Raw genomic sequence first — 21,392 nt, 5'->3', positions numbered from 1 at the left:
GTGGAATGTCAGTATTTTATTGTTAAGATGACTCCAGCTGTTTTTTGGAAACATTAAAAGTCTTATCAAAAACAAAACAAAAAACAGTTGGCATGTTCAGTGCATGTAGTTACTACAATAACCTTTCCCGATTATGAAAATGTGGGTCAAATTTTAATAAGGTTTTCTTTCATGTTCCAAGGCAAGTGCTCTACTTACGAGATCATTTTATCAACTGTAAAGCAACTTTATACAAACACTGACGGACTTCAGAACATATACAGATCTTTGATGATTCCAAAGTTGGAAAAAAAAGCAACCACTGCATTACATCAAAGTCAGCACCCCTTTTGGCCTCAAGACCCTGATTAGTTGAGAGTTCCAATAACCGAACAGAAAGTGTATTTTTATGGAGGACTGCAGTCTGTGATCCAAGTCCCTGCGTGAAGACTCAAGACATTCAATTTCAGCTCTTCACACCACGAGTTCAAATCTATAATCTCCTTTTCCCTTCCCTGTTTCTCTCCATTAGTCTGACTTCTCCTTCTCTTTCATGTGCAGGAAGACTATGCTGAAGACAAAGAGTCCTGTCATCATGGAGAAGACGCTGGCGTAGTATGGGAAGGCTGAGGGGATGAAGCGCTCGTACTGAGTGTGCTGCAGGGGGCGCACTGATACCTGTGGTAAAGAAACAATTGTAGAAGTTAGCCCACCTTTCATTCATGCATCAATTATCAATAAGGGCAACCCTATTAGATAATACACAAAGGTTTTAGGAGACCTAATGGTCAGCTTAACTGCTAAGTGATGAGTGCACAAAAACTATCCGCCCTTCATCATAGAATATGTTAGTAGAAGGCAACTAGGATATTAAGTGTGGTAGAAAAAAGAGAACTTGCACTGGCTCTCAGCAAAACCAAGATACCTAATTAGATAATGCCATTTATTTTTTTTACATTTATAATTTCTATTTAATGAACTTTAGTGCATTTAGTGAACTTTAATGAACTGTAAATTAAATCTTTTCACCAATCTCTTTATGACATGGAGATTACCCAAACATAACCATACTATTGATTTGGATACGCCCAGGTGAAGTGAACAGTCTGATTAACTTGCCTGGGTGGAGGAGTAGAGGTGTGTGTATCCCAGTCGGTTGTAGTCCACCTTAAACTGGAAGACTCCGTAAACATCGGGCAGTTTGAACTGGACGCTGTATTTACCTCCTAGTAGAGATTACACAGCTTTTATAGTGAATACAGCTTATGACAGCGAAGGTGTTGCAAACGTTGTAAATCAATCCATAAGGACAGCCACATACCATTTTTCTTGAGGTAAGTCCTGACGAAGGGATCGATCCTCACAAACTCGAGCTGAATATCATCTCCATCGAAGGGGACCCAGCGGCCCTCGGACAACATCTCAATGACAATGCTGTACTCCTGTGTGGGAAAAGTTTACACTGATTGAGATCTATGAGTAGAAATACACAGCTCCTCATCCAGGCTAAAAACAAATACCGGTACCTTTATGGTGATGACTGTTCACAGTGAAATTTTAAACTCACCACGAGGTCAGTGATGGTGTATGCTGCAGGAGGAGTGGTCTCTCCCACAGGATGATGGGTTACAGCTCCCACCCTGAGGACTCCGGCCTCCTTGAACACCCAACGGGACAGAGCCTCAGCCAGCTCCATGTTCCCCGTCTGCTCATGCCTAACGAAGACCACGAAAAGGAGAGAACGGCTTTAAGCACAGACTGATATCTGGACAATACTGAATATTCATCAAAATGTCATTAAATCCAGTGGATCATCAACCTCTGATTGGATGCGGTTTGTTTGATTACAGAATTTACAGTAGAACTGATCAGTCTTTTAGTGCTTTTCAGTATGAGGATAAGAGTCCATTTCCACTCTCTCCTTCTTTGGTGCCGTTTCAGAAGTTTCTCTTTGAACATGCAAAAGACTAAGGCTAGGAATGCCCGACTGTCATTGCAGTTTCATATATTACAGTTTTGATTTTGTTAACTAGAAGCTGTAATTGTATCCAAGAGACAGAAAGAACGGGAGCGTGATGAACAGTGAGGCCCACCTCTGGGACCCAGGTGCGGCCTTCTGCACAGCAGAGTTGAAGAAGGCATCACTGAAGAAGTCCAGGGAGCCGCTGAAAACCACTCTGGCATTGTTCCTAGCCTGAAGGCCAGCGATCAGCAGAGTGTTCTTGCCAACAGCATGGGGATACTGGAAAAGTTAAAAAGAATTATTAGTTAGAATTGGAGTGAATAGTGTTAAATCTTCTGCAGCTCATTTTTAATACAGAGAATCTAATGACATCTATGGCCTCTGCTCCACCAAGACAATTTTTGGTTTTTCTTAAGTTAAGCTACAGTTGGGGAAAATGAAATTGTACATTGAATATCCATTCAGGCCCCCAGTAGTTACACTCCCACTTCATTCTCTTGTGAAGTAATAACAGAGTTTCAGCAAATAAGATGCTACAAATCAAGCTCAGGACAGAAGAAGATCATTATATTAGAGAAATACTATTTTTCCAACCTGGCATTACTGATGATATGTTAGTGATGTTACCTGAGAGATGGGTCTGTCGGGGAAAAAGGAGTAAGAGGTGGAAGAGCCAGTAAGGATGTCCAGGACAAGAGGGTTGTCTGGGTCTGCCACCATGCTGGAAGAGAGGGAGGGTTGTTTAGAAAGGTCTTAACATTGTCTTCTGCATTGTGGTGAGTTATACAATTAATCTTTAAACATCAGGTGCAACATCAAATGCTGTCTCTTCCTTCAAAAGTCTCTGTTACAGCCTGGTACAGTAAAGATCCTGTGAGAAGTCAACCTAGGGAGCTGCTGCTCAAAGTAAAAAAACATACCTAAATAACTATTTTATGTAACATAGTAATCATTTCAAATTGGTAAACAAGAACAAGTTAAACAGTGATTGAATGTTCTCGCTGCTGCTATTTGGAATATCAGCGGTGTCAACAAATTGAATGTTATTATGGAGAAGTGCAGTAAAATACTTTGAAACCAAGACAACTGTGAACATAATATTTATCACAACAACTGCATATAGAGCAGCACCCTCTCAAATTCAGTATATTATGGTCATTTATTGCTGCATCTGGTACAGGGGACACTTGGTTATTTCCATTTAAATTTTATTAGTTGTACCTACCCAACACCCTTGAATAAAACAGGTTTATTGGTGGGTTTGCCGACAATAGTGGGAGCTTTCAGCAGGTTCTCTGGGTCAGCGACAATCAGGGTGTGCTGCAGACAAGAAAGATAGCTTGTAAATAACAATGCCTAGTTCTAAAGACTGGACTTGTGAAACAAAGTTCATGTGCCCACTGTCTTAAACAGATTTCTGTTTACCTCTCCAGGATCAGACACATCATAGTTGTGATGGTCAATGACAGCAGTTTTCTCCTCATCAAACTCAATGCCACACTCACTGCCCAGCTCCCTCAGAGGGTCACCTGTGTAACAGGAGAAGAGCATGAATGTATCACAATATTCCAGCATTTTAGATTATGTAATTGGAACAAAAGCTGTTAAAAACCAACTCACCGATATCTGAACTGGCAGCAACCAGGACATTGCCTCCGCCATCAATGAAGGATGTAATAGTCTCCACATTTATATTTCCTCCAAAGTCTGCAGATGACCGCACAGAATACATATTACAGATTTGATCAGCAAGGTAAACACAAGTCATAAAACTGATTTTGAATTAAAAGTGTGAAATTTACCCTCAACTGATGGTGAAAAGATGATTAAGTGATCATACAGGAACTGGCCATATTTGATCAGAGATAGGGAAGAATCGTCAGCTGTCTTGAATGTGAGGTCAAAGCCACGATCTGAAAAGGAGAGGCACATTATCAGCGGCACCACAACACTTTTGCATTTTTGCAGTAACTTCAACAAAGGATTTCGGATGCTCTGCACTATCACTCCAAGGCTATACGTCCATTAAAGACCACCAAAAGTATCTTCTAGGCGAATTAGCTGAAGTTGCATTATCAAGCCACATAAAGCAAATTAGCGAGTGAATCTTTACTTCAGAATAACATGCTCACATCCTGTTAAAAGCCTTATAGGGATTCACTTTAGGTCATTCTAGTAGTACACTCGATCACTTGCATCGGGCATAAGTGGATCTTTGTCGTTCGTCTCAAATTATTGACTATTTAGTGTACTAGAGGTATGCTGATATGAAGAGTGGGCCCGTACCGATTCAGTGCAGTATAAATTAACATTACAAAGCACAAAAAGTTTCATTATCTGGTTAGAAATACGTTAAAGTCCCAGAGACTTTAATGAAGTTTGGAGAGCCACAGCCAACATAGCACAGTTAAGCTAACGTTAGCAGCATTTCTGTGTTGCATGAAACTCAAGTCCACAAATCCAAGTCCCAAAGGCTCTACACTCCCGCCATAGACATTTTTGCAATACAACTGGGATCTAGAGTAGTATAGAAGAGAGCATTTTTAGATTAAATATGAGCATGAATCTTGTTCTCACCTGCCAGACTGCGGAAGAACATTGAATGGGTGTCTCTGATGTTGAGGTTGTCCAACAGGACCAACGTCTTACCGTCAGCCAGAGCACAATGCAGCATGGAGGCTAACGAAAGGAATAAAAGGACATTGTTGTCCAGAAGTCTAAACTTCCTTTGGGTCATAATTCCGGCCCGTTTTTTGGAGGATGATACAGAACCGGACCGGTTTGTCTGCATGACTGCTGTCAGCGACGCCATTTTGCTGCAGAAGTGGACGTCAGCGTTAGCAGCCGACTTAACTTTGACCCCGAGGTCCAGCCAATCACAGAGAGGAACGCGTCATCCCCGGCTGCTAGTCCACCAATTGGATGAAAGATTTATTGTAAGGCTGACAATCACGGAAACCGCAACCATATATATTGAATAATCATAACCAAGACTAACAATTCAACATTAACATGTTTTGAGTTGAATAATTCAAATATTATTCGTGCATGTTTGTGTATGCTTATTAAGCTATATTCCCGTTAAATGTCTCATTTTCCTTATTGAATTTATTTATTATATTACTTTATGTACCAGGAATGCACCATTCTTAATCCCATTATAGTCTAGAAATTTTCTGAGCAATTTAAACTTTAAGGAAACAAACAACAGTATATTGTTTTTATAAATAATAATAAATAAACAAATAAAATAAAATCATCAGCACAACATAAGACAGGTCAGACTGTGATGATTCTTTATTGATCTGATGATGAACAGTGAGTCTAAACAATGTTACTGACATTTAATAGCGCATCTGGCAGGTGGTAATATAAAGAGTCAAAATACTTCATACCAGTATGATCAGTTTACTGCAGTAAAAGAAAAAAAGCTGTCTTGCAATCATGGTAAATATTGAGAATTTGTCATCACTACAAAGATTTGTTTTTATCTTTCATCAGAGGTAATAAGACTTAGAGGACACATAACAAATATACAAATATTACACATGCACAGCATTTGCAGTGTTTGCCAGAACATGAATAACTGACATCCCACTTCTGGAAAAAGGAGGAGGTAATAATTACCCCCTCCCCCCATTTAAATCTTTAGTACCCCTACATGTCTACGTAAATAATCTCTGTATAATGTGCTTTCTTTGAAAATACTTCACCTACATACAATAAAATATCTCAACTGTTTCAGGAAATTTACATATTTCACCTGAGTGAAATGGAAAAATAACACATAGGTCTTCAAGTTATGTTAGATAAGACTGAGTTGTGTTCTAAATGTTTTATACAAAGGACAATGCACAATCCTGCATTTCAGTCTAAAAATAAACAAACTATACATAGTATAACCATCTCTGAAAGAATTCTCAACAATATTTACCAAATCACTGAATCTCACCTGTTTTCTGGGGATTAGGACCGCAAAAAACATGATTTATGACTATAAATCTTGAGATAAAATTGTTTAAAAAGTGATGTATGTTAGGAATCCAGTTTAGGTAGTTTACTTTTAACATGCTGAAACTCTGAGGCCTCATCAACTCACCTCATTTCTCGCATTTCCTTCTCCTGTATAAATAAGATTTCTGTCACAAAAATATTTCATACACTTTTCACAAATCTCCTCCGTTACGCCTGACGTTTACATTCCAACTCCTCTTCATTTTCCTCCTCCACCTCTGCTGCAGCTTCATCTTTTCCCTCCGTTTAGAGCTCAGTGTTGGTTTCCACCTCTCCATCCTCCCTGCACACCTCATATATCACCCCTTTCTGTCTCACCCACCATCCCTCCTTCTGCTTCTCCCTTTCCGTCCTGGGCACAGAACATCAGTTTTCCTCTTCCTGGATGACCTGCTCAGTTGTGGGTTGCCATGTTGTGGCAGTATCCCCCTCAGCAGTGGTGGCTGTGGTGTACTGGTAGAAGTCAGAATCTGCCTGAAACATGACCAAGGCTTGAGCTGTGTGGATGCGTACGTGCTGGGCCAGGGAGCTTGCATCCAAGAATTTATCACCACATGAATCACAAGCGTATAAGATCTGGGTGTTGGGGTCTGGGAACAGAAGAAGAGTTGACAAACAAAATAAGTCATTCATATTTCTAATTGCGTTTTCACTTAAATATATATTATACATTTCCACCTGGATTGTCTGACAACCTCTGTGTCATTCAGTGGTTTGGCTTAGAATGAAACCAAACTCAAAACTGTATTGTGCCTGGACAAGGATTTATATACCTTCTTAACATTAGTTTCATTGTATCTGTGCTTCTCTCAACCTATGTCTTGTACACCGTTATACTTGAAAGTGCCATTCCTGAGCCCCTTAGATTTGCTGATTGCATATGTGGTTTTCCAATAGTAAGAAATTGTTCAAACACAGATGTTTGAGATCATAGAGCCAGTCCTTACCTGCTTCTTGCACTTTCTCTACGGCTTTGGTGATTTCAGCTTTCAAAGCCTCGGTCTCATCTGCAGACACTGAAGCAGCCACTGGAACGACTGGAATCAGACACATGACACAAGGTAAACACACACTTACCACTGCCTGAGCCCTTTCATCCTCTCTATGCTTGTTTCATAATCTGCAGGATGCTATTTGAAGCATTTCCCCTAAAATCACAGAACCCAGCCTTGAGGATGCTGTCTGACCCGTCAGCTGAGCTACAGCACTGCCTGCCAGGGCCTCGGTTGCCAGGGTGACGATGTCCTCTGTGGTAACAGTAACTATGTTGATCTCATTGTCAGAGGTGGCTGTCCCTGCGCACCCATCAGCCCCCTCGTCTGCGCTGCCCCCGGTTACTACCAGCCGCTTCATGCCGGCCTTGCCATGGTGGACGGTCTTGACGTGGGAGCGCAGATTGTCCACCCGGTTGAACCCTCGGCCGCATTTATCACACAGGAAAGGTTTCTCACCTGAGAAAGCAGGATAGAGAAAATGAAAAATACTCAACGGAAGATTTAAAGATGGAAGCTGTGAGTTCATCTGGATGTGGAGGAGGAGCCACTAAAACTGAAGCGTTGATCAGGTGAAAGTTGGTCTCCTCCATTAACCTGAAGCCCCACAATCAGGTGGCACAAAGTTTGTCCTCACCTGTGTGTATGATGATGTGCTTCGACAGGTCTCCCACATTGACAAATGCTTTGTTGCACCTGTGACACTTGTGTGGGCGGACGTTGTCATGATGGCGAATGTGATTGGCCAGTTGACTGGACTGCACAAACCTGTCCAGAGACAAACATTAGATACATCGCTCATCTGGCTTCCTATATCACCCTGGTACTGTATTTAAAGGGTCAGTTATCACTTACTTCTGGAGGTAGTTTATGTTTACAATTTCATATCAGTACAAAACTTTTGATGGAAGACTGAACAAAACAAAACACTACCCTTGTAGACATGACATGTGATTGGTGTTTGCTGTTATTCCCTATGCAGAGTCAAACTTTTAACCAATATGTTCTCACATATTTCCAGACCTCCTCCTTGGATAACCTCAGGTTATGTTTCCATGGTACAACTCAGTTTGAAAAATGAGCCTATTATTACAGTATCTGTATCTGCTCTCTCGTGCCATGCTGACCTTTTGCCGCAGCGATCACACACATAAGGCTTCTCTCCCGTGTGCTGGCGGACATGAGCGATAAGGGAGCTGGCCTGGGTGAAGGCTTTGCCACAGATGAGACAGACGCATGGCTTTTCTCCTGTAACACATGAATTATCGTCTCATTATGGTGGGATGTAGATAATATTAATGCACAGTTTGAAAATGAGAATAATGTGTGTTCCCTTCACATTCCACAGTCTGTCTGGATGAGATGGGAGTACCTGTGTGGATGCGTTCGTGCCGCTGCAGAGCTCCAGGGTCACTGAAAGCTCTCTCACAGTGCACACAGATATATGGCTTCTCCCCACTGTGAACCCGCAGGTGTCGCTTCAGATTTCCTAAAAATCAGAAACCGTCACACAAAGGTTAGACCAAAGGACTCGAAGCAAATTAACAACTACACAAGTCAACTTCCTTAAGATAAAACGCACACTGACTGAAAGCAGCAGGAACTGCTGCAGATAAAATGATCTCAAAATGTTTCCTCGAAGCTATTCCTCTGAATGGTAAACATAGCACTGCAATCATCAGCGCGTGACTACACATTAGCGTGTACGTCTTTGAAGCTCAGTCTGTGTGTTGGAGGTGACTGTAAGTTACATGTCAGTTACTGAGGACAAAGAATCCCCTTGTGAATTCCCATCCACCACAAAACCTCACATGTCAGGCATTTGGCCCGCTTACAACAGGGGTTTGTATGAACAGTAAACTGTAGCTCTGTTAACAATACTGACAGCAGCTTATTAACTATAACTGAAATCATGTGACAACAGTGAGGCTTCAACTAATAATTATTTTTTATCATGACTGAATCTGTCAAATTAGAATCCACAGCCCAAAGACATAAAACAACGTACAGAAGAGAACCAGAGTTACTGCTTCTTGGCTGTATGCCTCCACCACTCAGACTAGTTTCAGGTTGCAACCCTGTTCATCCAGACTCATATCAAATATTAACCATTTGTGTGACATTTTACCATAATTGCTGTGTGAATTCTTGAGTTATGGCTAAAAATGTGTTTTGTACAGAGACCTTTAACCTTAGACCACCAAAATCTAATCAGTTCATCCTTGAGTCCATGAATGAACATTTGTACCCAGTTTGGAGAAATTCCCTCAAGGCGCACTGAGATGTCGTGTTTACAATAATGGGACGGACGGACTGGAGGACAACCCAAAAACATAATTCCTAAAACACTTCATAAAACCAGCAAAGCCTCTTATTTGAGAAGCTGAAACCTGAAAAGGATTGGCTTCCTTCAGCTAATGTCATACACCCTTCACAAATTACTATTTATATGAGCAATAAACAACAACAGCAGTTTCTGCATTCTCTTTGTTTTTACCTAGTTATCCTGAAGATACCAGCTGAAACAAAACAGAAAATAGTGGACATACATTATTTCAGTATAAACTAAGCGAAGCATTAAATCTTTTTAAGAATATATTTATTTGTTCTGTGCCGCCTGATTTAACAGATGAAACAGCTTTACTGGTCCCCCTTCAGGTCTCAGGAATCCACATGTCACCAGGACATTATTTCGATAGGTACAATTTCTATATATTGAGACATTGTGAGCCTTTTATTGGAAAAATAAAACTGCCTCAGCAAATTTCTTGCAAGTTCAGATCACTGAATAACAAGAATAATAATAATCAAATAATAGTAAATAATAAAGAATAATACGAAATAAACAGCAGTTAGAAAAAACCGATATGGCTCATACTGTCTTCTTACCTGAAGTGGTAAACTGTTTGCCACATTCTTTGCACTTGAGAGGCCCGTCTGCGATGTGGATTTTTAAGTGAGCCTTCAGATTTCCCAGCTAAAGACGACACACAGCAAAAAGGTCTGGTAACATTCAACTGGCAATCAAATGTATACAGGATGAACTAAAGATGATAAATGTGTGTAGTAGTGTAGTAGAAAAGTTGTTGCTGAAGAAAAGTTGTGTTTTATGAGGACATGTGCAACAAAGGCTGTTTTTCCACAGAAAAGCTCAATGTTCACAAACACGCCGTTACCTGGTTGAAGCGTTTGTCGCAGTGGGGACACTTGTTGCCCTTCTCCGTGTCGTGCGTCTCCAGATGTCGCATCTTAGCGGTGGGGTCGGAAAAGGCCTTCTCACAGTAGTCGCAGTGATACGGCTTCTCACCGCTGTGCACCAGCTGGTGGCGCTTCAGGTTCCCAGATGTGGTAAAGAGTTTGCCGCACACGTCGCAGCTGTAGCGCGCCTCACCTGTGTGGCGTTTGCGGTGCAGGTTGAGCAGGCTGATCTGGCGGTAGCTCTTTCCGCAAGTAGAGCAGCAGTATGGCTTCAGGGGGCTAGGGAGGCGGCAACGACTCAGTTTAAGACACAAACCTGACAGAGCCCAGTGGGCAGGTGTCATAAGAAAGGAGTGCAGGAAAGCTGAACGTCTCTGAATAAAACAAGCCATTCACCTGTGTGTTTTCTCATGGGCTTTACAGGCTGCTGGGTCAGAGAAAGCCTTGTGGCAGTCCCGACAGCTGAACGGCTTCTCTCCCGTGTGAATACGCATGTGTCTCTTGAAATTACCAGTGTGGGTGAATTTCTTTCCACAGTCCTGGAAAAAGAAAATATGTCATCAAGAGTGAGCTGACAAACATTTGAATGCCAAGATTTATGTGAAAATATAACTAATATTAGCACAAGGGCTCCCCGGGTCACCAGAATTTCCAAGTTTAATGCAGATACATTCAATTTAATGGCCCTGCACACTGCATCAGGCCAAAGAGCTGAAGGTACCAGTGGTAGCTGTGCCATTCCACACCAAAACATTCATATTCACAAGTTCAAAAACTAAAGTAAAGATGTTACAAATTGTAAATGTACTTAGTTATTTTATTTATTTTTTTATTCTTTCCTGGACACAAACTTTCTCACCTCACATTTGTGTGTCACGGAGCTGTAGGGCTTCGACTCGGACCGGCTGCTCATTGACGCTGACTGAGTTTGTCTCCCGTCTCTCTCGCTGCTTGAATCCACTTCTTCTGCCTGCGGGCTGACCTCGCCATCTTCCTCTCCAGCCCCGTCATCATCATCATCATCAGCTCCCCCATCACCAGTCTCCACAGAGTCGTCTTCCTGTCCTTCAGCCACCTCTGCCGGCTCCGCCACCTTCTTCTCGGGTTTTGTCTTTGATGTTGCTTCCTCCTCTGAGTCGTTGTCTATGAGAATGAAAAAGACATACTCTCTAGTATCTTGACAAGAAACAGCAAACTTCATGCAAATTTCCGAAAACCACTAATCATACTAGTTCTAATCAAATTCAGCTGTAAAAAAATATGAATGTTTCTCAGTTCATAACCAGTGTAAAGTGTAGGGGGAAAAGCTGCTGTTTAGGCTGACACAGCAGAGTGAACTTCTGCTCACCGGGTGGGAAGTTTCGTCGAGGAGGTTTTCTGATTCTTCTCCCTCGAGAGCTCATGTAGGATGAACTGCTGCCAGATTTCAACTGTGATTCTGTAAATAAAGAGAAAATATCTCCTGGTTTATTTGTCAAATAAAATGATCAACACTTGTTACAGACACTGAAGCACCATGTGGGACTTTATAGATGCTACCCTGTGTTTCTTTAAACAAGTACTTACTAGGTGTGTAATCGGCATCAGAGGGGTCGTCCTGAAATCCAGGTGCATCTTGTTCAGCACTTCCTCCTTCCTTCTTTACAGGTATCTTCTTCTGAGCAGGAAGGGGGGTGGTTTTGGGGGGTCGTCCTCGGCCTGAGTTGGTTCTGGCAGGGCTGGCTTGAGAAGCAGTCTCTTGTGTCTCAGTAGAGATGTCTTCCTCTGCATTGTCCTGATTTTGTGTTGGCTCTTTATCTTCTGTGGGAGTGCAAACAGGATTCTCCTCTGCTTGTGAAGCCATTTCTTCCAGGTCACCTTCCAGCTCCTCTTTCTGCTCCTTTTCACCAGTTTTTTCTTCTGGTTCAAAAAAAAAAAAATAGAGAAGTGATTTAATAGAATATGGTGGACAATTACTGGACATCAGACTCCATACTTCAGGTCTGTATTACAATATAGATTCTAATTAAAATGTTGGGTTTGAAGCAGACTTGGTTGATATCGTACCATAAATTGAAATAACCAGTAACACTGATCAAATTTGCTCAAAATGTGGAATTAATGCAACTCCACCATAATTATCATGTCAAAGACAGACTTTTAATAAAAAGCTCATATCAGTTCAATATAACAACAGTCAATAAACCAATATGAATTCATGATTTAAAGTTCAGGCCTTACTTCTTTACAGTGCAGGTAAAGAAGGCTGTTTGTAATGACTGAAACCAACCATGTCACTAGCATCACAAACATAGACTACCTGATGCACTGGAAAGTGAAAGTTGAGGTTAAACACATTAGATATGACAAGATATTTTAATTCTGAATAGCTAATGTTGTTCACCTCATCTGCCGCTTTCTACACCAACATCAAATTACAGACCTGGTTCAGCACTTCTCAAATTGAGGGCACAGATTATTATTAAGTTTAGGACAATGACTGTTACTTAAAAAAAAAACCGCATGAAAATGTTAAGAGGGTTGATGTATTAATTATGAAAAATATATATTTATCTGCATTTACTGCAGCTCTACACTGGAATCATCAACAAAGATATATGGAGACTAGACTCACCGACGGTGAAATCCAGTGTTATGAGGGAAGGAGCTGGGTTTGCCATTGACTGGTACGCAGAGCAGGCATTTATAATCTCTTGCATTTGTAGAAAGTTAGCAACAGCAAGCACGTCTTCTACATTCTGTGGACTTAAACTCAGCTTGGCTGTGTACATAAACTCCAGGACCTGACCCAAACCTGCAACGATAACCAGGAATACAACAGGTGTATTGGATAGACAGCAGAAACGATGGGATACATTTACTATTATTTAACTAAAGTGTTGGTGATGGTATGCAAAATTAGAGCAATGGACGATGACAAAAACGAAATAAATCAAATGCATAATATGAAAGTATATAGAAATGTGTGTTCACAGCCAGACTGGAACCTACCTGCTGCGTTGCTGATGTCCAGATGCACCACATCTTTCTGGTCCAGGAAAAGAGTGCGGAAGTAGATACTGCAGGCTGCCAGCACAGCTTTGTGGGCCTTGAAGTCCACCCCATCCACAACGAAGGTACAATCACACAGCAGGCCCTGATTGCGCTGCCGATTAAGCTGCTCCAGAACCTTCCCGCTGTGCCATGGGAACTCCATCGTTCTGAAGGCTTGAAGATGGTGTATGAGGCTGGCAGGCAGGCTCGGGCTCTGTAGACCACTGACAAGTAAGAAGTCACATGTGGAACATTAGGAAAGGCTCATATGGCTGAATTGTTAAGTGAACTTGTACATCAGTTTGTCTTTACTCTGGAACAAACATTGATTGGTCTTTCACTAAACACTACCAATCAATCAGTGTTGCTCAGCTTTGATAGCAATGTTCATCTACATAATATAATTCAGCTGACTGACCAGAGCAGTCAGTCCACTGTCTGAGATGTGTATTATATGGACAACAGTAAATATTAGCAGCACTGGCCTCCAGAAAAAAAAATATATAATACCAACATTAAGATAGTTGCACAGTATTAAAACTGTAGTCACAAACAATAAGGGTGGATGTAACTTCATCCCGCAGTTCAGTTCATGTCTATTTATATGAAATGATGTTGTAATGTACTAACTGTGTATTATGTCATAACTGGGGTTATGTCCAGGAGTTATATCAAAACACTTTACAGCGCAAACAATCCTCAAATTTATCGAGGTGTGCTTTGCTTTGTGTTCATATAAAAGTCAAACAAATATATTTTATCTATCTTTCAGAAAAACTGTGGTTTATGCCGTGTTGTTGGTGAAAGGCAGTGGTGTTTACACCCGTGGGTGTAGATATCAAGCTTCTTTTCCTGGATGTCATCACCAGGACATACCGGGGACACAGAGACAGGATTTCAGCCCCAAACTGTGCTTTAACAACCACAGAAGACACTGTCAACGTTAGCTAAAATATGAAATGTGTTGCACCTATGATGGGGAAAAATGACGCTGGCTAGCTAGTTTAACAAGTGGCTAAATTAACCGAAATGACACCAGAATTAAGCTTCAACTGATTTCCTGAGGCCCATGCAACTAGACAACATATTTTAAACAGCATTAAAATGTTTTATGGCTGAAAATGTAGTTTCTCGAGTTTTTAATCGCTTGGTTTGACAGTGCAATATATCGATTACAATTCCTCAATCCTTGTGGCTTTGTTATCAGGGATTAATTTACCATGCCTTTACATGGCAAGCAATGCAGGGGCAAGATGGCGACCTGAAGAGTCGGGCCTGTCCCCATCCCTTGTTCTTTTCACAGCTAGCTCCCTCTACGAGCTACGTGGAAGCGCCATTTTAACATAGACTAACTCCGGAATTACCTCCTTGTTATCTCTTCTTCACTCCGGGTTCAAACTGCCGGACCGAGTGGCGTTTGAGAGTCTTGACTGAGTTAAGAAAAGGAGACCCAATCGAGTTTTTCGGTGATCGATCCTGCCCCGCTAACTCCATCCACCGCCATCTTCCTCTCTCTGATCGATTGATAGGGACCGGCCGGATGTGTCGCAGGAGCATGCGCAGTGTGAATACGCGGTGTGGTGATGATGAGCCATGGATGACCTCATGGGGGCGCAATAGGATAGGATAAAATCATGTGAATTCAACTAATGTACTTAATGGAAAACCCACAGAAAATGCATGAAGTCATCTTTATAGACTGCTTAGGCTTAGGCTGTGCTATACAGTACTGAGTAGTACGAGACTAATATATAATGTATATTGTGGAAATAATGATACAGAATCGCTTAGAAATCATCTTTTTAATCATATGGCCTCAGGTAGAGGCACAGCAAAATTCAAAAGCCCACCATATGGTTCAAATACAAATTAAAGCAACATAACAAAGGCCTCTAAATGATTTTTGCTTGAATAGCGCCTTTGAAAGTCTCATAAATGCCTCCACACAAAAGACGGAACAGAAGCACCTCCCATCCTCTGTAGGGTAACTGAATGTTACTCTGTTTATATTGATTTTGAAAGAAGTTTGGTGCTCACCGCTTATCCACCGTTATATCCCTTATTTTTTATTTTTTATCTGGATTTATGGTGAAGAAAGAAAAGGGAAAAAAAAAACAAAAAACAGTCGGGACATGGGCCCAGAGAAAATTTAGATATAATTCTGGATGTTGTTTTAATTGTTAAATTTTTCATATTTATTTTCTGTTCACTTTATTTAAATTAACTTTGTCCAAATTAAGGTCTAAATGTCTAAAGCCTATTCTCTACAATTAATAAAGTCTGCTGTAGAAATGTTAAACTGTTATTATGTGCCTGGCCTAAAAATAGTATCACCTTAAAATAATGAATATAAAATACTGGACTATGTATATAATACAGAAGATGTGTTCTGGCCATCTAACATTGCATTGAATATCCTATATTTAAGTTAGGTGTAAATGAATGATGAAGAGCTTTGGTTTTACTGCTTGTTTTTACAATCGTTTTCAACAAGAAAACACTGATTTCTCATCGTTCTCTTATTGTTTCCATTCACAAGTTAACTGACCTAGCTCTCTCCCCAAACCCAAAGCCCATACATCAGCCCATATGTCAGGTCGAACAGGAATCAAAAGGCTCACACAGATCACAATGTTTACTGTCAAAGAAGAAGTATTTTATTCACACAAATAATAAAATACAATAAATTATTATGAATGAGAAATCATTAATTTTAAAATCGAGAATTAACTTTTTGAACAAAAGTGAAGTAGTGAACTGATCAGTTAATTGCGTGTGTCTGTGTGTGTCCTTATGCAAATGCTGTGCATGTCCAAGCCCCTGTGTGTCAGTCTGTTATGTGCAGGTGTGATCTGTGGCCGCTGTGTACGGTGAACTAACTCAGAATATAAATGAGCAGCATCAGGCATTGTTGCAGTCATGGAGGGAGGACGTGGCGTGTTTCATGCAGCACAGTGTCGACTCTCTGAGCGTTACATGTAGAATGGTTTCAGTGGAGACAGGAAATGGAGGAAGTAGCATAAAAAAAGAAGAAACACAAGAAGTCAGGGGTTTGTCATGAGAAAGTCGTCCCTCCCTAGATCTTGATCTCGGTGCGGAAGGTCTGTGCCAGCTCGTGTTTGGCCGGGTGTCGCCGTGCCCGGACTGTGAGGGTACCCTCAGCGCCCAGTGATGATGTCACTGAGGTGGGGTCCACATCCTCAGGTAGCTGGCACTTGTGAGTGAATGTGTTCATCACTGAACCATCCTGGGCCAACTGTCAAGGGAGGAATATTAGAGATGAGTTCATGTATAGTAACTGAAGATAGATGCTGTGGTTAGTGGTTCCCCTGCTCATGTATAAAGGAAACAGATCACTGTGTAATAAAGTTTTAGTCCCACGGTTTCACACATGGGAAGACTAACGATATTGTTTTAACACCCGCAGACATACAGCGTGTTACCAGTCTAAATCAGAAGGAAAGCTTCCCACCTTTTCTGCACGGACTTCAATCTGGTTGTTGGACGTGGTGACGATGACGTCTTCAGGGGAGAAGTCTCGCACGTCAACTGTGAACTGGTATGAATCCCCCAGAGTTTTAATATTTCCACCGCCACCTGAAACCACCACAAGATGAGAAGGATGGTGTTTGGCCCCAGGAGGAAACAGGTTTATGGCTTCATTTCTTTCTTTGACAATTTATTTTCACTCAATTTTCATTTAGGCTACATTACTTGGGCTACTACTGAGCTTCACTCACATCTCTCTGGTCTGATAATTGAGTGCTGGTGATAATTACAACAGCTCCAGGTGGAGTTTCATCAGGGACTGGTTGAAGACATTCAACAGGCAAAAACTACACAATGTTATTGAAAAAAACTGCAGTTAATTTTATGTCTGTATTCCATGCCGAGACATTAGTATCCCATTCCATGCAAAAAATCAAACACAATTCAGGCTTATTTTCTGTTTTACTCGATGTTTGAACACAAAATGGCAATAAATACATTGGCAGACGTTCCCCAGTGCTGCTGATCAGTGGTCACTTCTCTGTTGCTTCTCTGTTCACTATTTTTAACTTTTAGAAAAACCTTTTAAAAAAGGACTTTTCATTGTAATCAGCTACACTCTACTGTCACAACTGATCTGTAGAGAATAAACAGTGTTCATTTGTTCATTCAGTCTCATTGAAACCTATGAAAACGAAAATGTAAGTGCTTCATAACCAAGAATAAGCATTTTTTGTTGTTGTGAAACTGTATGTTGGAGCAGCACCACAGCCATTTGCCTGTATATTATACACCGTACAACACTGAGAAGTCACTGTTCAGATTTCACTATTATGTAATTTCAACATTTGGCTTTCAGCAACACAAACTACCAAGAATACTTTTTATAACTTAAATTTAAGAAAACTTTATGTCTCCTTAATTTCAGTTTATGCGTTTGTGTGCTTAAAAGCTGCATTGGAGGTTTTTTTTTTCTTTTTTTTAGCAGCTTCGGAGCAGTGCAGCAGTCTAAAACAATGTTTAACACATAGTATTATCACCTTATAAAGTTGTTATGGAGAATGTGGGAAACAATTGTCTATTTATACATTTCAGCTGTCGTGGAGAAACAGCATTCATTGGGAGTCAGTTCTGTCCACCTGATGAATGTAAGTTCGATATTAACCCTTCCTTTAGCTCTAAGTGGTCTCCACCGACTCCTCAAAAATATATGTGGTCCTTAAGCTGCTCCACTATGTTCACCAACTAGCTGCTAACTTTGCCCGCCTGCCTTCTGCAGTTACACAGGTAACGTACAGTTACTTTATCAGAGCTTTAGGGTGAAAAATGGGGTTGATGAGTTTGTGGGGTGGAAATCCATTCCGTTAAAAGAAGCTGAGAAACGCTGTGCAGCTGAGGGGAAGTGCAGAGTTGGCTGATAATTATCTGTGTTGTCATTTGATCTATTGATAATTTAGGAAATATTGATGAATAATCTGTGAGGGAAAACAGGCTCATGGCAGCAAACAGGTCAGAGAAACATAGATGATAATTTTACAGCCTGATGCGCTGTGAGTGTCAGCTGTCTGTCCCCAGCGATCCTGAGCTCAGTGAGGAGCTACGTGGTGGCTCATGACCTCACGCACAGCATCTGACTGGAAATGAGTGTGTGGGAGACACTTAAGCTCTGACTTCACATGCAGGTTAGTTTGATTATGTGACATCATTCCAACTGTGTGTGCGTGTGTGCATTTGAGTGCGTGTGTGTGTGTGTGTGTGTACTCTGGTCACCAGGCAACCATCTGGTCATTCCTTATGCAGGCGTCATCCCAGATACTGAGTGTGTGAAGTCACACTGCTGGCAGTCAGTCCGGCATTCCCCAGGCTGCAAGCGTGCGTGCATGTGTGTGTGTCTGTGTGTGTGTGTGTGTGTGCTCTCCCATTAGCTGCACCCGCTCTCAGGCTCCTGTGCAGCACCTATGGGATACCAACCATGGCTCCAAACAGTTCTGCTAAGCCCCTGACACATGAAGCACATGGAGTCTGAGTCCATTTAAAGTTGAGATGTCAGATATTCACACGTCTGTGTGCACCAGCGGTGAACTTACACAGAGAAGTCACACCAGCTCCACACATTACTGAGCCAGAGGATGGAGCAGGCACTGTGAAGTGAAGTGTCTGCTGACCTTCATGTGCTATTAAACACAAATGTTTGACAAACCTGGAATCGAAAGCTGACCAAAAATGCACCTTCAACTTAGAGTGTGTTTTCTCACTTACATCTGTTCTTCTTTCTTCTTTTTTTACACTTAAGTTACACCATCAATCAGCACTGTGACTACACTGTAGCTTAGAAACACACATCCACTCACAAAACACCAGAGTCCCTTCGCCTTTTTAACTCTGTCCTGTGTGTTGTCTCCCTCCTCTGAACTGTCACCTCCGACATGTTTTATAGGGAGAAAAAACTTCCAAGCAGAGAGATGAATCTACCTCGCAGTCAGAACTGTCACTTCAACCTGCTGTGGCTTTTATTTTATGCCACTTCTGTATACAGAGGGATTTACAGAGATCTGGAATCACTTCCAAACTTACTGGAAAACCCCAAGGCGTCGCTCCCAGGCCTCATGAAGGAGCCAAAGTCCTCAACGAACAGTCCCCGGCTTTTCTCCATGTATGGGTTACCAGAGGATGAGGATGAGGATGAGGATGAGGATGAAGTCTGATGGAAACTACGCTCCGATCGATAGGCAGAGGAGTTGGTCACACTCATGGATGGCTGTGAGTGCTGGGTAAGGCAGAGGAGGAGAGTAAGGGGAGAGAAGAGGCGGAGAGAGCTGTCACTTCTGGTAGCTCCTCTGGGAATCTTCCAGAGGCTTAAATGTTAGAAATAATACGCACAGCTCTTCTAACCTCCTTTTTCTTTCTTTCTTTTTCTTTCTATTTGTTTTTTTTCTCTTGTTTCTATAAGGTAAGATAACTTCCCACTGTCCTGCAGCCACTCACCCTTGGCCCTTATATACTGTATGGTCCCATGTGGGGTTGGGAGGTGTGCACGTGTGTCACAGCTCATTGGGAAAGGGTAATAATGTTCTATATTTATCATGAGGCGCACAGAGTGATGGAGAGAAGGGTCTGTGGTCGGAAAAGTTCTGGGCATTGAAGGGCCCTGAGGTTAAGAGCAGGAGAGAGAGGGAGGAGGATTTGGGAGAGAGAGGTAGAGAAAGAGTTGGAGGTGAGGGAGGGCAACAGTTGTCATTCCAGGCACACCATCCCTGAAATAGCTTTCCTCTCCTCTCTTTAATTCCCCCCACACTCCATCACTCCATCTGGCTGCTTCCTCTGCTTTCTTAATATTTAGTGCCACGTCTTTGTCCTGAAATTGGATCCTCACATGGTTCTGCCATCAAATGGCATAATGTCCGGTGTTCTCACAGCATGGTCTCATCTCATTAGAGAGACTTCTGTGTTTTTTTCAGGCCCAGCTTCGTCTGTTTATTAATTTAGTCTTAATCTCTCTGAGCAGCCAACATTAGGACCAAATGATTTGCTGGAAAATGTCGTATTCTCCCGCTGAGCTGGATGAAGAGAGGAAAGTGAATTGAAAAGTGAAAAAGGAGATTTGCCTCTTATCTCAGAGGATCAGTACAGAGCAAAACAAAGATGGAAAGAATGTGCTTGAAAACAAAGCCGGCAGCGGGAGCAGGGGACTTAGTAGTGACATTGCTTTGTGGCTATTAATATCTGCATGGAGAGTTTGTTGATTAGAAAACACTCACTGCTCTCCTCTCCAGTTAGTGTCGCTGATAGCTAATCCATTAAAATACATTTATGGACGATATGAGCGTCTCTTTGATTGTGACATTAGGTATATATTAGGTATTTGATCCCTGCTTTGTCTTTACTTTATTCAGTCATGAGCAGGCTGCCTATAATTTACAGATGATCTGTACATGACACATGCAACACATGCCTGATTTACTGACATCACAGCCTCAGTCCCTCAGGCACAGTCATCCTGAAACTGAAGTCAAATTGTGAAAATAACACTCGGGTTGCCATGTTTTGTTCTGAAGCCATGTTTGAAAGGTTACCCAGCTTTACAAATGACACCAAACAGTGTTATGTGCTTCCAGTCTTATCAGTGTGGAGCTCAAAGCCCCCTGCCGAAGATCTAAATCCAGCCCAGCAACTCACCAGCACTCTGCCAGAGAGCACACCACACACACACACACACATACACACACACACACACACACACACAGCTCCATAGTAACAGCAGTAATATTGTTTGTTCATACTGGCCTTTTACAGTAACAGTGTTTGCACCTCTAATGGATCTATCATCAAGACCAAAGCCAGTGGTAGTCTGCTAATGTGCTATCAAATGGAATTGATTCGCTTAGTTTGTTACTGTAATTCCTCGATCATGTCTTTAGGAATTTTTTTTTTTAACATAAGAAAGATCAAACTGATCTCAGCTGCTGTCTCAGTCATCAAAACATTTGATGAAAGTTCATAGGATTGTCTTTTTTGTTCTTTCTTTTTTCCAGGAGTCACAAGATAAGTCTGAGGGGTCATGAGATGCTGAACCCTTTGAAGGACACCCCTAACATTTTTGTACCCAAAATAAAAATGTTGCTTTTCTTCAACCATTTGATTACAGTCATAACCCTGGTCTCCTTTGAAAGTTTCCAAGCAAAAAGTCAGGATGAGTGTAAGAGATACTGAAGCAAAGTTTATAT

At 41.6% G+C, this 21,392-nt stretch overlaps 3 protein-coding genes across 4 annotated transcripts; all 3 read right to left on the bottom strand.

Moving 5' to 3' along the window:
- Position 1: 1 nt before the first annotated feature.
- On the bottom strand, positions 2–4,787 carry ddost (dolichyl-diphosphooligosaccharide--protein glycosyltransferase subunit (non-catalytic)). The gene is made up of 11 exons (XM_071475346.1): positions 4,520–4,787; positions 3,745–3,855; positions 3,563–3,649; positions 3,368–3,471; positions 3,168–3,262; positions 2,570–2,663; positions 2,073–2,221; positions 1,547–1,694; positions 1,301–1,421; positions 1,099–1,205; positions 2–657 (listed from the first exon to the last, which is right to left on the bottom strand). The coding sequence occupies exons 1-11, from the start codon at positions 4,752–4,754 to the stop codon at positions 508–510; spliced, it is 1,401 nt and encodes a 466-aa protein (XP_071331447.1). The 5' UTR covers positions 4,755–4,787; the 3' UTR covers positions 2–507.
- A 434-nt stretch (positions 4,788–5,221) lies between these two features.
- Positions 5,222–14,684, bottom strand: zbtb17 (zinc finger and BTB domain containing 17). Its single transcript, XM_071475339.1, is given in 16 exon segments — positions 5,222–6,335; positions 6,338–6,546; positions 6,904–6,993; positions 7,144–7,407; positions 7,586–7,716; positions 8,076–8,196; positions 8,321–8,437; positions 9,838–9,925; positions 10,125–10,425; positions 10,543–10,685; positions 11,006–11,289; positions 11,495–11,584; positions 11,713–12,045; positions 12,761–12,940; positions 13,138–13,403; positions 14,544–14,684. Coding segments are annotated over 15 exon segments (2,643 nt in total). The 5' UTR covers positions 13,343–13,403; positions 14,544–14,684; the 3' UTR covers positions 5,222–6,248.
- Positions 14,685–15,813: 1,129 nt separating this feature from the next.
- hspb7 (heat shock protein family, member 7 (cardiovascular)) lies at positions 15,814–19,660 on the bottom strand. Of its 2 annotated transcripts, none has more exons than XM_071475340.1 (4): positions 19,561–19,660; positions 19,243–19,435; positions 16,652–16,776; positions 15,814–16,435 (listed from the first exon to the last, which is right to left on the bottom strand). In XM_071475340.1, the coding sequence occupies exons 2-4, from the start codon at positions 19,418–19,420 to the stop codon at positions 16,256–16,258; spliced, it is 483 nt and encodes a 160-aa protein (XP_071331441.1). In that variant the 5' UTR covers positions 19,421–19,435; positions 19,561–19,660; the 3' UTR covers positions 15,814–16,255. The 2 variants fall into 2 exon arrangements, with proteins under 2 accessions (XP_071331441.1, XP_071331442.1); XM_071475341.1 differs by having other exon boundaries at positions 19,549–19,632.
- Between the last annotated feature and the right edge of the window lie 1,732 nt (positions 19,661–21,392).

This window comes from Trachinotus anak, unplaced genomic scaffold, assembly GCF_046630095.1.
Source record: "Trachinotus anak isolate AG129_WGS33_773 ecotype Australia unplaced genomic scaffold, CSIRO_AGI_Tana_v1 ptg000004l, whole genome shotgun sequence".
Classification (NCBI taxonomy): Eukaryota; Metazoa; Chordata; class Actinopteri; order Carangiformes; family Carangidae; genus Trachinotus; species Trachinotus anak.
Note: the sequence above shows the minus strand (reverse complement) of the source record. Positions and strands in the feature narration are given on the sequence as shown.